General features: G+C 40.6%; 1 protein-coding gene across 6 annotated transcripts in view; it reads left to right on the forward strand.

Annotated features, from left to right (window-relative positions):
• The window catches only part of FAR2 (fatty acyl-CoA reductase 2), a 221978-nt gene that overhangs the window by 81457 nt on the left and 127617 nt on the right, over window positions 1-12904 (forward strand). The window contains exon 2 of one of the 6 annotated variants that reach the window (XM_050965658.1): window positions 1016-1105. The exons of the other annotated variants lie outside the window; for them this stretch is intronic. Within the exon in view, the coding sequence (XP_050821615.1) occupies window positions 1056-1105 (50 nt within the window). The 5' untranslated portion in view covers window positions 1016-1055. The remainder of the gene's footprint in view (window positions 1-1015; window positions 1106-12904) is intronic. 6 annotated transcript variants of the gene reach the window in all.

A 12904-nucleotide genomic window follows, 5' to 3' on the forward strand; every position in this document is an offset into this window, starting at 1 on the left:
GGCACGAAGAAGGGAAATGACTTTTTTAAGGTCATCCAGCAGGTCAGTGGCAGAGCTAGGAATAGAACTCTGATCTTTTGAGTGTTAGCCAAATGATATAGCCAGAAGGCTTCTGTGCATCTTTAGAAGGCATTTCTTTCATAGTTCTCAAAATACAGTGCAGAACAGATGGCTTTATCCCTATTTTTGTAGCTTGAGAAGCTGAGGCAGAAAAAGGTTAAATGACCTGCCTGAGGTCACACACTGAGCCAGTAACACAGTAAGGAATAGAACTATTTAAGTTAGTGATTCATTCATCTTTGTAATTAAATACCATGATTGAACTAACCTTTTAATATTACTTATATTCCTATATATCATCCTTTCAGTGATCATTTAAACTTTAGTGGACTATGTCAGTGCTTGTTTAGACACACTGGGAACTTGGAAAAATAGGATGGGATGGAATTGTTCTTAATTTCATGTCTAATTGATCAGAATCTCCCAGCTGGCCTTTAAACAAAATGTAGTTGGAATCTCAAGTAAAGTGGATTTCTTTATTTTGCCCATTAATGAGAATTCAGCTAGATGCATTTTATTCTCTTTCTCCTTTCAGTTCTATTCCCTCTCTGCATTTTGGTGCACAGCCGGGTATTAGAAAACATTAGTACAGCCTGACAGGGTTTTTCTAGTAATTGCTGTTTTAGTCAGTGTCCCTTTTTGAAAATGTATGAAATGTAAAATGTCATCTCTCATCAGATCTTTGCCTAAATATTTGTGGGAGGGGGGAAAAAAGGGTCAGCCTAATCATATTCTGAAGAAAGTCTTTTCTCTGCACCGGTATGTGCCAGCCGAGGGCATTTATGCTCTTGATGTTTTTGTTTTCTTTCATTGCTGAGGATATTTCAAAGGCTCCCAGCGTTCCAGGGATTCTTTAATTCTTTGGGGAATTGTTGATGTGCAGAGCAAAGCTCCTTAAAACATTCTTCAGGAACCTGAGGGAATTCTTTTGGCCTTCCTCTTCCTGTCTCCTCAGGGGATGAATTGCTGACATACTGGAGAATTTTGGAGGGAAAATGCAACCAACTTCTCACTCTTCTCCCCACCCAGATGTGAAAGTAAGCCGGTACGGTATAGTACAGCATACCAGCAAGAGCCTGTACGCCATGCTGGACCACACTGGCCTCCACGGCGGGGACTGAAAGGGCTCAGAGCTCCTCGCCACTGCGGGCAGCCCAGAGCCCTTTGAATCCCGGCCACAGCTGGGATTTAAAGGGCTCAGAGCTCCCCTGGCTGCGGGCAGCCCAGAGCCCTTTAAATCCGGCCTGTGGCTCTGGCAGCTGGGCTGGGGCCAGGATTTAAAGGGCACAGAGCTCCCTGCGGCTGCGGGCAACACAGAGCCCTTTAAATCCTGGCTGCGGCTCTGGCGGCTGGTCTGGGGCCGAGATTTAAAGGGCTTGGGGCTCCCCTCAGCGGCAGAAGCTCTGGACCCTTTAAATCCCTGCCCCAGCCCAGCAAAACTCGAGGTTCCCTGCAGCGGCCGGAGCCCTGGGCCCTTTAATTTGCCCCTGAGCCCTGGGGGGCTCCCAGCCACCTCTTCAGCTGGGAGCCCCTGGTTGATTTAAAGGCCTTGGGGCTCCCAGCCACAGCAATGCCCTAGGGCCTTTAAATCTTCAGAGGCCATGCCTCTTCCAGATGAGGCCACGCCCCCCTCAGGACTCTGGCAGTACCGGTAAGTCCTGTAAGTTACTTTCACCCTTGTCCCCAACCCAGAGAAACCCAAAAAGACATTATCTAACGAGTAAAAATATTTAATTTTCACTTTGCTTGAAGACACATTATAGGTCAAACAACAAAATAATTGCAAGTTCAGCAGAAAAGTAATTTATGTATTTTTAATACTGGAAGGCGTCACTGTGATCATCTAGTCCAGTGACTCTGAAACTTTTTTACTGGTGATCCCTTCCACATAGCAAGCCTCTGAGTGCGACCCTGCCCCCCAAATTAAGAACACTTCTTTTTTTTAAATATTTAACACCATTATAAATGCTGGAGGCAAAATGGGGTTTGGGGTGGAGGTTGACAGCCTGCGACCCCCCCCTCCCATGCAATAACCTCACGACTCCCTGAGGGGTCCCAACCCCCAGTTTGAGAATCCCTGATCTAGTCTGACTTCTTTCATATATCTAGTTCCCCACATGGGTCGGAGTGCAGACTTTGAACCCAGGCCTTTCAAATGCACAGTATAGACTGTTTTTTCTTCCGCTACAAGTGTAACTGCGTAGAACAGGTTTTTATGAGTAAGTTGCAGGGCCGGCTCTGCAACTTACTCAACCAGATGCTTGGGGCGGCCAAGGGGAAGGGGCAGCACGTTGGGCCCTTTGGCAGCAATTCAGCAACGGGTCCCTCACTTTCTCTCGAAGCGAAGGACCCGCAGCTGAATTGCCACCAAAGAGGAAAGCGGCATGGTGGAACTGCTGCTGATCGCGATTGCTTTTTTTAAAATTTTCCCCGCCGCTTGGGGCGGCAAAAACCCTGGAGCCAGCCCTGGTAAGATGTGTAATGTGGAACTAGTTTTGTGACTGTAAATAGATCGTATTTTGTAGACTTTTTCATTTACAATAGTGTATTTGCATATGACTCATGTAGGACCATAGTATTTCAAAGAATGTGTCGCTGGAAATGTAGCAACATAATATACTGCACTGTCTTCCTTATAGTTCTAATGTTTCTTTTGTTTCCATAGAGGGCACTTTTATGCCCCATTCTAGCATGACCCAACGTGCCTCAAGGACTGTGCACAACTTAACATAAAAGTAAGAGGGAAGTGGTGTATCATCTTTAACTACAGCATCACCATCCTGGCACGCTGTCATTGATTCTAACAATGGCCTCGGACAAGTCATGCGCCTCATCTCTAAGAATGGGGATAGTGTTATACATACCTACTCTATTTCGCTGGGGTATTTCAAAGACGAATTATTCATTTGTTTGTAAAGCACTTTGAAGAAGAAAAGCACCATGCAAGGGCTTGCCTATACGAATACTTAGTTCTCAGCAAGCCAGGGTATAAATATACCTTGCACTAGCCTGTCATGCACTGACCGTCCATGTAGACTCTGCTGCTACACGCTAAAAGTTCCTAGTGCACTTTCATCTACTCCCATTTCAAAGCTGGGTAGATCAAAGCATACCAGAGAACTTTCAAGGCATGGCAGCTGGGACCACGTGGCCAGTTAGTGCCAGCAGTCTAGTGCAGGGTAGATTTACACCCTAGTTTGCTGCAAACTAATTGGTCCTACAGACAAGCCCAAAGTATAAAAGTATTGTTATAATAAATCAGACATGGAATGGGTAGAGCATTGAATAGCATACATGTGGGAATACAAATCATGAATCAAAATAGTCTAATTCAGGTATAAAACCCTAGAAATATATTTGTCCTGCTGTAGCTCTTCAAGGCATAACTGTTGACTTGATCCCATTTTGGGGAGTACTTTAGGACAGAAGCTCTCTCCTATTATGTAAAGAACTTATGACCTAAATAGATAGAGTGATGAGAAAGGAAATAGAGGTGAAGTGATTTGCCTAAGGTCACCCAGCAGATCAATGGAAGAGATCCCAGGTCTGCTGACTCCCAGTTGAGTGCCTTATCCACTAGGCCACTCTTCCTCTCACAAGGTCTCTCTTCCCTGCTTCTTCACTTCATTTCCATTTCCACTCTCTAAATTATTACAAAAGACCATTTCTAGGAAGGCTTAAGACAGACCGCAAAAAAAGGTATCAGTTAACATCAGATATGAAGACTGCCAAGGGAGAACTGCTACAGTGTGGCCATCTCTCATAATTTTATTGTGCGTCTCACACTATTTGGTGGTGGTCTTAAAATCCAGCTGGCTGGCATCATGCGATTATTCAAGAATCTCAGTTTTCATTTTTAAAAAGTTTCTAGTCCCTATGGTTGTAGAGGAAAGTTTGAAAGCGTGAATTCTAAAGGCTCAAACCTAGAAGGCAAATAAATGAAAACCAAAATTTATTATTATTTTATAAAATTGCATGACTTTTAAGCCAATCTCATGGGGGTGGGAGTTGTTTTTGTTTTGTCTTTCAGGTCTGACTCTGGGTTTTTGAATGTCTGCAGATAGCAATACTGAATAAATGCCCTCATGAACCAATTAGCATGTCTCTTGTGAAAGGATTTATAGAATATATATTATGCATAATTTGTCATTGTCAGAGCAATGAAAACATAGTTCCTGGGTGCCTGAGAGAAGAGTCATAAATGACTTTCCATTTCTTTGGGGGAATTCCTTCAGGCTTCTTCTGCTCAATGTGTGATTACTTGCAATTTGATTTACCATATAATAACTGTCTATCATGCACTTAATTGTACTCTGGAAAAGCCTCCACAATACAGCTTTTACACTATGTATATTACTAGACTATCTTTACTGTATATTGGATAAAGCTAATTCAGATTTATAGCACTATCTGAAAGAAATTACTAGAGACATTTTGAAGGGGTGAAACTAGAGAAAACAGGCACACTTGACTCCAAACACTTTGGTGAAAAAAGGCTAGAGAATAGAAGATTAAAATACTGTTCCAAATGTTGTTGCGTTTGCATTTAGCAAATCTGTATAATCCACTGCAATGAGACAAGTTTCGAGGTAGCACATACATCATATATCATGGGCTACCGACTGAGGTCCAGTTACTTGAGTTTTCTTCCTGGTATATACTTCCCACTAGACTGAAGTGTAAATATAGACAGATGTGTTTAAAATAAGATTAATAGAACAGATTGGGAATTTTTTGAGATTTTTTTTTTAATGTTGATTCATCAAAACCGAGTTTTCACACAAAGTGGTTGGTTAATGAATATCCTGTTTTGACATTTTTTAAGCTAAAACTGTTGTTTTTCAGTTCTAAACAATGTTTCATTTCAAACTTTACGTTAGTTAAATGAGAATAAAAAAATTAAAGGTTGCAATTAAAATGAAAAGTTTCAAAATTATTTAAAAAAAATGTTTTGATTGGCCTAATCTGAATTTTTTGTTTTTATTGTGTGCTTTGCAAAAATTATAATCCCCATTCAGGATGGGAACAACCTTTTTTTTGAAAATTTTCTCAGTATTCCTGTTGGATAGAAAAACTGTTTCCCTCTCAGTTCTAATGTCAAAATTCAATAAACTTTGAGGAGTAATGGAGGTAAAGAGACCTAAAAGAAACAAATAATATCACACAAAAACACTCATATACCAGAGCAATGCTCCATACATGGGGTAATGTAACAGGAAAAGTATTTAGTTAATTAAACACATTTTCTGTTATAAAGCACTAAAAATATTGTCTGGGCAGCATGCAATGTACACTCATTCAAGTCTAGTCATTTCCCTCTAGTGCAGCTGTCAATTTACTAGCAGAGATTAGCATCAAATGACTTAAATTATGAAATCAAGATGCTGAAATGGCTAATTTTTTTTTGCAACAGTGTTAAATTAGTTTAATTGAATTTTACCTTTCATTTTTGCCATTTCCCCCATGTTACTCAAGGACAGTGTCTGCCAGCAGGGCAGTAACTAGAGTGGCTAGATGTCCTGATTTTATAGGAACAGTCCCGATTTTTGGGTCTTTTTCTTATATAGGCTTCTATTGCCCACCACTCTGTCCTGATTTTTCACACTTGCTATCTGGTCACTCTAGCAGTAACTAGGCTGAAAGCTAAAAGGGAGCTAACAGGAGATTTATTTTACTTTTAAAGAAAGCAGCTCTTTGAATTAAGGAGTATTTTGTGGCAGGTGTTTTCTTCAAACCATTTCCTTTCAGTAAGATTGAACTGCAGATAACAGCAGTCTTCAGGGTGAGGGAATGCCTGGTGGGAAAAGCCTACTGTGTATTTCTGTATGAAAAATGCTAATATTCTCTTTATAAGGTTGAATATATTTTATGAACTACAGTGCATGTATCTTTAAATATATATTTTAGAATGTTGTGGAACTGGCCAATTCTTACAATATTTGAAGGGCTGGGTGGATCAGGGAATTGTAATGACCAGGTTATCATCTAACAGCTGTTTGGAAGCCAATATGAAGTAAGCTGGTCTCAGCCCATTTCCTAATGGGAAGGTGCCCAAAATCCTGCTATCACTATGAATGCTAATTGTACTTTTTTGGCAGACTTAAGTACCATGTGACCATTGGACCTTTGTTAACAGAGTCCGCTGCAACTGATCCCTCTCATCCTTTAAAGTTAGTCCTTCCAAGTCAGTTTAAGTCATGCTTGTTGGGGCATTTTCCATTGCTTTCATCTTGTGACCTTGCACTAGCCTGAAATAAATTTCAGACATATCAGTGAGCTATATTTATCCCTGGAATAACTCCCTGGAATTACACCAACGAATTTGGACCAATGAATGTAGGGCTCCTAAAATTATTCTTAAGGACTGAGTAGCACTGGATAGATCTAGGCATGATGCAGACAAGGGCTGTGCTAGATTCACCTAAATAGCCCATTCTGGGAACCAGTTTCACTAGTGCAGGACAAATGAGTAGCTCCTCTTATGTCATATTAATCAGGATAGCAATCAATGATACAGAATAGTTTTGGAGTCCATTGATGAGCTGAGCTGTGCCCCTTTTCACTATTCAGATGTTTCTCCTACCCTGTTGGGAAGAAGCAGAATTTTGTATCCTCCTTCCCCCCGCCCCCAATTCTCTTGTTTACTTTTTGGCTGGTCTTGACTTTTTGGTCCAGTTGGTCTTTTCTAGAGTCGTTTGGGGATATTCTATAGAATTCCTCTCTCTTCCAAAAGGGTAGCTAACGGTATATCTTTTGTTGCCTTTCCTCCAGTGCAAGCTCTCAGGCATCTCCTGGACATAAGTACAATTTGTCTGATTCATTGTCCTAGGGGGATGGAGGGCGGGTGGGTGAGGGGAGTGTTCTTTGGTTGGTTCCTGGACTGAAAATATCTAATTCACTTTATTCTCTCTCTTTAAAAAAAATAAATAAAGCTGCAATCTTTCAGCTCCATTCCTCCAGCACTCAGTCCAAAGGCTTTTCTGGCTCTATTAGACATGATTGATCCTTATTAACACATTCAACCTACTTATATATATTTAAAGAAGCTTTCACCATTAGGCCCGAAAATTTCTATGCTTGACCTCCATTGCCTGCTGGGATCCCAGGGAATTATTGACTAAAAGGTGGAGCCAATTGTTTGGCTACACTCTCAACTCATTCTTAAAAAATGTTCAAGAATCTAAATAACTGAATTTAGCCAAATTTATTGTCTAAACAAAGCAGTACAACACAAAAAGGTGACATGCATACCTTTCTTCTGGGAAGCAATTCTTATCTCACAGCATGTTCACCTTACACAGAAGATTTGCATCAAACATATGCATTTCAGATAATAGAATATATAGTATGATTTTACAAGTTACCAAACTCTTTTTACACCGTTCTCAAATCCACCCACCAGTTCATAACAGTCCCTTATCTGGTTGTTTTTTTCTGTACTTTTTTCTCTCTCTGTTTTGGATACTACATTCCAAACCAGTTTGGTGTCCCAACCTGTTCTAAGATATTTTGCCTATTACGTATCTTGCCTTTGATAGGCTTCCTATTTTCTAATGCCAAAGCTGACGTCAGCTTTGCACAGTGCTGTGGGGTGAACAGAATTGCGGAGAGAGCATCGTACATTCAGTTAACACAACATCCCAACACTTTCATGCATATTATAGTAATACTGGTGAGTGTATTGCCCATTAATGTGGTTTCTCGGCTCTCTGTGAGCTCAGATCAAGTGTGAGTAGTCTCTTGGTTTATCCAAGGCCGTGATCAAGTGTCTTGATGTTTTTGGTCTTCTAGCCTCAAGATGAAAACCTTGTCTTTGTCTCTGGGACCTTGAAGTAAAAATATTATCTAAGTTATGTCTGACATACACTAACAGAATGCAGATGCCCCTGCTGTGATCCCCACACGCAGCACTTCTTGTGTTCAGGAAGGAGTTCCAAGGAGGTTGCTTCTAGTCTCCACTGCTTCCTTTCCTTGTGGATGGGCTCCCAGGCCTTATTGTGCACCTTCTGTCCCCTGCCTTTCATCTCTGCTGTCCCAGGTCTGTGAAGTGGCCTGGGAAAGGAGAAAACCTGCCAGAAACCACTGCTCCTGGCTTCCCTTTCCAAGCTAGTTGCAGGAGTCCTGAGACTTGAGTGGACACCAAATTGCTCCCATCTGTGGTTCCTGCAGGTGTTGTAAGGTGGAGTGGAGAGAGATACCAGCCTCAGTGGTCTGTAGTGGGGAGACATGAGGGTAGTGCAAAGCAGACAAATTCTCTCCATTCTCTTGAGTGCTGTGAAATGCTCAAACTGGACAATGAAAAAAGAACTGAGAAAAATACTTTTTCCTCTGAATTCTTTGCTGTTGTTACTTGTCAAAAAGGTAGAGGAAAGCTTTGCAGGCAGAGGAATGATTTTTGGGGATCATGTATCCCTTTTAAGCACAATATGAAAATAAGATTTGATTGGATCTTAAAGGTGTGTATTGGAAAAGGTATATATTTTTAGTTGGCTTTGAATTTGATGTTTGATGTTTGAAGCTCTGATGTCAGCCTGATCACTCTTTAAAGGAGATATCTCTCTTAAGGAAACTTGCCAAACATTTTTGTCTGTTACCCAGATAAAGCAGAGGCTGTGCCCTGAGGAGGGTTATAGCATGGGTTTCAAAACGGCCTGTAGATAAACAAACATAAACAAAAGCTGCTGAGCTCAGCGTTCCATTGACCCTAAAATTCTAAGGCAGGACACAAAAGGCAAATTTTCCAGTCTCTTAGACCTCCTAGTGTAGTGTGTAATTACATTTTAGCCTGCTGTCAGAAGACTGTTAGGCTCCTTGGGATAGAAGCTGCATTTGATATCTGGTGATGTGATACAATGACGTGTATTGCTTATGCACACTCATCAAGAGATTTTGCTGGCAACATGTCACAATTTCTCCTTGGGAGGTTGACTCCAGAAGGCCTGCAAGCAAGTTCAGGGTATATGAATGTGGGGAAGGAGAAGGAATATTTGTTCTGCTAGGGTCTGGCAGATCCATATAATGAATGTTCCATACTAAATGGGCGACAGATAGAAACTTCTGATGTTGATGTGCCCAAAATAGCAACATAGACATGACCCAATAAGAAAATAAATTTAAATTAAACTAGCAAATGTCCTCTCTCTGCCCATCCTTTGTCAATACACATACATATGGTCCTGTGCAGCCAGGTAAAATAGACCTTGTAGAAAAGGGATCATTAGTAAAAGCTTGAAAATTTTGAGTGTTTGGAGGAGGAGTAATATAACGAAGTTTGGAAGATTCATCATTTATGCTAGTTCTGGCAAGGAACATTGAGAGAGTCATCAGAACCCAGAGGAGTATATATTAGTGTATACACTTTTTTTTCTGCAGATAGTGTCATTCCGAGTTTTTCATATGCAAAATACAATATATGGAGTTTAGCATAAATGTTTAATAAGAGAAACTTGGGTAAAATGTCCTGAGCTGGTGCACCAAGCCACTGACCTCTGCATTCGAACCTCATTTGTATCATGATACCTACAAAAAATAACCATCTAATAATGGCTAGGTAAAGGGGCATTTGGGAATAATTTCTACATAACTTTTAAAAAACACAAGACATTCTAAAGTCATCACTGTGACCACTTTCCTTGTATGTTGCCCTCCTTTCCCCTTTCTCTGTTTGCTTGTCTTTTTAGGCCCCAGTTCCACAAACCCTCGTGCACATGCTTAAATTTAGGCATGTGAGTAGTCCCATTGACTTCAAGTGTACTACACACATTCTTAAAGTTAAGCAAGTGCAGCAGTCTTTGCAGGATCAATGCCCACTAATTTTTTTGTGCAGAAACAATGCCTTCCTATATGTCTGTACAGTGCCTTGCACATTTTGGGTGCTACTGCAATATAAATAATAATAATTACCAACCATCCTGCATTTAGTTTTTATATAAACCTGAGAAAAATGCTTTAAATATTTGTTTTCAACTTTCAGTTTTATTTTTGGGCCACCAGTGGACAGTTATTTGTTGGACAGTGGGATGGTGAAAGTGGTGATAATGTAGCCAGTCATTATGCAGTTGACTTCATTGCACCATCAATCGTTGGGCTTCTGCAAAAATGGGAGGGCAGCGTGGCTTAATGGCTAGAGCACTGGACTGGGACACATTCTTAGTTCTGCTACTGGCCTGCTGGCTGACCTTGGGCAAGTTACTTTCACTCTCAGTGCATCGGCTGCCCCATCAGTAAAATGAGGATAATTATACTGACCTCCTTTTGTAAAGCTTTCTGTGCTCTATGGATAAAAAACATTATATAAGAGCTTGGTGTTATTATTTTATCCCTATTATGACTCAGATATGAATTATAGCCTTCTGACGACATTATGACGAGAAAGAACTGTCTTGAACACTAATTTGCAGTGACATTGTAGATCAAGGTGTAATGTACAGAGTGTTTTTTGTGGTTATATATTTAGAGCTGAGGGCATCTTATTTACATGTATGCTTTGGTGCATAATGTGAAGTTATGTACAATAGCTTTGGTCTCAGAAAGCTGAGCAATGTAAAGGGCATGGAAATCTAGTGGATTACATGTGACTTTAAATTCATAATTTTTTGGTGTGTGTGTGGGGGGGGTGTTATTGTGAACTTCCCAGTTATGTCATAAAGAATTAACACAATGACATGGTATTGGAGGGTGGGAGAGGAAAAGAGAGGGGATATTTGCAGGAATATGCTGGCATAAGAAAACTATGTTCTATGATGAGGGCTCGTAGGCACTATGATAATACAAATAATTAATAATAATACATAATAATACATTGAACTATATTGAGGCAAAGGTAGCAGAATCTCCTCCAGTTCAAAGTAGCATGGCCTGGGTGCCATTCTGTGTGCAGTGCTGGGGGCCCTGGTTTTATGAGCTGCTCAGCATTGAACCCTAACTTAGTACTGATAAAAGGAGAGCAGTGCTGAGTACAAACACTCACTGATCTGAGTAGTTCAGGAAGTTCTTCAAAAGCAGCCATGCTGAGCTCTCCATGGGCAGGTACTGCTGCTTTTATCTGTAAGTAAGAATTAGGGCTTATCTACACATGGAGGAAATAGCTGTTCCTGAATAACTTCGTGTATAGTCAGGCCCTTTATTCCTAAAAGGTAACTGTGCTGATATGCTATGGGCATTGGCTGGTTTTCACAGATCTTAAAGAGAAACTAATGGAGTCAAGAGAGACTAGAAGATTCTCTGAAGGGTCGTGAGGACACACCTACTTTTATCATACCAGCTGGGATTCTGCTTCACTTGCTGTGCTCTAACAGTCTGGGAGTATTTAATACATGATAGAGGCCACCTCTCTGAATGAGTTGATCTGTGTAGCTAGGCTGATAAAGTTTAAGCAATGATAGAAGCTTGAAATTCTTACTCCACTCATTCATTTTGGGGCTCATTCTACAGTGTGCCTCTTCTGAAGGACTGGGAAACCTCAGCTCTCACTGGTTTGAAAAAGCTTGGAGGACACATTGGGCTGGCAGGAGATGCTGAGCAGCTTGCAGGATCTCGCTCTATTATGTTTGATAGCTCTTAATTACACTGTCCACGATGCGTTAGCTGTTTGAGTTTAACTGTTACAATCTGAGGTGGATTGCAAAGCTGGTATTTCAAAGAAGCAAGAGATTTCTAGGAACAATCAGGAATTACTTTTTTTATGATTGTGCAATTAATTAAGTAAATTAATTCCAGTTCTGCAGTTTCTCATCGAAGTCTGGACACAAATCAGACATCAAGAACTGTAACCTTCAAAAACCAGTAGGAGAGCACTTCAGTCTCCCTGGATGCTCAATAACAGACTTAGAAGTGGCCATTCTTCAACAAAAAAACTTCAAAAACAGACTTCAGTGAGAAACTGCAGAACTGGAATTAATTTGCAGACCATCAAATGACGCTTGAATAAAGACTGAGAGTGGCTGGACCACTACAAAAAGTAATTTTTCCTCTGTTGATACTCCTCCCTTCTTTTTAACTGTCGGGAATGGGTCACATCCACCCTGATTGAATCGGCTTCATTAGCACTGACCCTATACTTGGTAAGGCAACTCCCATCTTTTCATGTGCTGTATATTTATACCTGCCTATTGTATTTTCCACTTCATGCATCTGATGAAGTGGGTTCTAGCCCATGAAAGCTTATGCCCAAATACATTTGTTAGTCTCTAAAGTGCCACAAGGACTCCTCATTGTTTTTACTGATGCAGACTAACATGGCTACCCCTCGGAAGGTCTGCTTATTGCACTATGGATGCATTAGCATGATCCATGTACAGCAATTGTAAGACCGGGTTTACAATGCAGTGTAAAGATATCTATTTTCTTGAGCTGTATTAACATCCATAGTGCTCATTTGAAGGACAGATAATGTTTTCCTTGCTTTTATTTTTATGGCTAACTAGCACTGTTTCTATTTTTTTAATTAAAAGGATTTTAATGTCACTAAATACTACTTAATGGTATGTCAGCTAAACTGAGTCATTACATGGCCTTGGGCATGTCACTTTAACCCACCCTTGCTTCATTTTCCCCATCTGTAAAACAGGGACAACCAGATCTACCTTTCTAGAAGAGGTCTTGAGATTCTTGCATGAAACTGCTATGGGTCAGTTTCAAAAATATTTAGGTGCCTAAATATGCAGATTGGCACCTAGTAGGATTTTCAAAAGCACCTAAGCAGGTTAGATGCCTCACTCCCATGGAAATCATGCACTTATCTGCATCTTTAGGCACCTAAATATCTTTGAAACTCTGACCTTATAAAATTTCAAAGCATGGCAGTTGTTAGTTTCTGTTTTTCTTTTCTCCTGTGGTTGACATG

Source organism: Gopherus flavomarginatus, chromosome 1 (assembly GCF_025201925.1).
Source record: "Gopherus flavomarginatus isolate rGopFla2 chromosome 1, rGopFla2.mat.asm, whole genome shotgun sequence".
NCBI lineage: Eukaryota > Metazoa > Chordata > Testudines > Testudinidae > Gopherus > Gopherus flavomarginatus.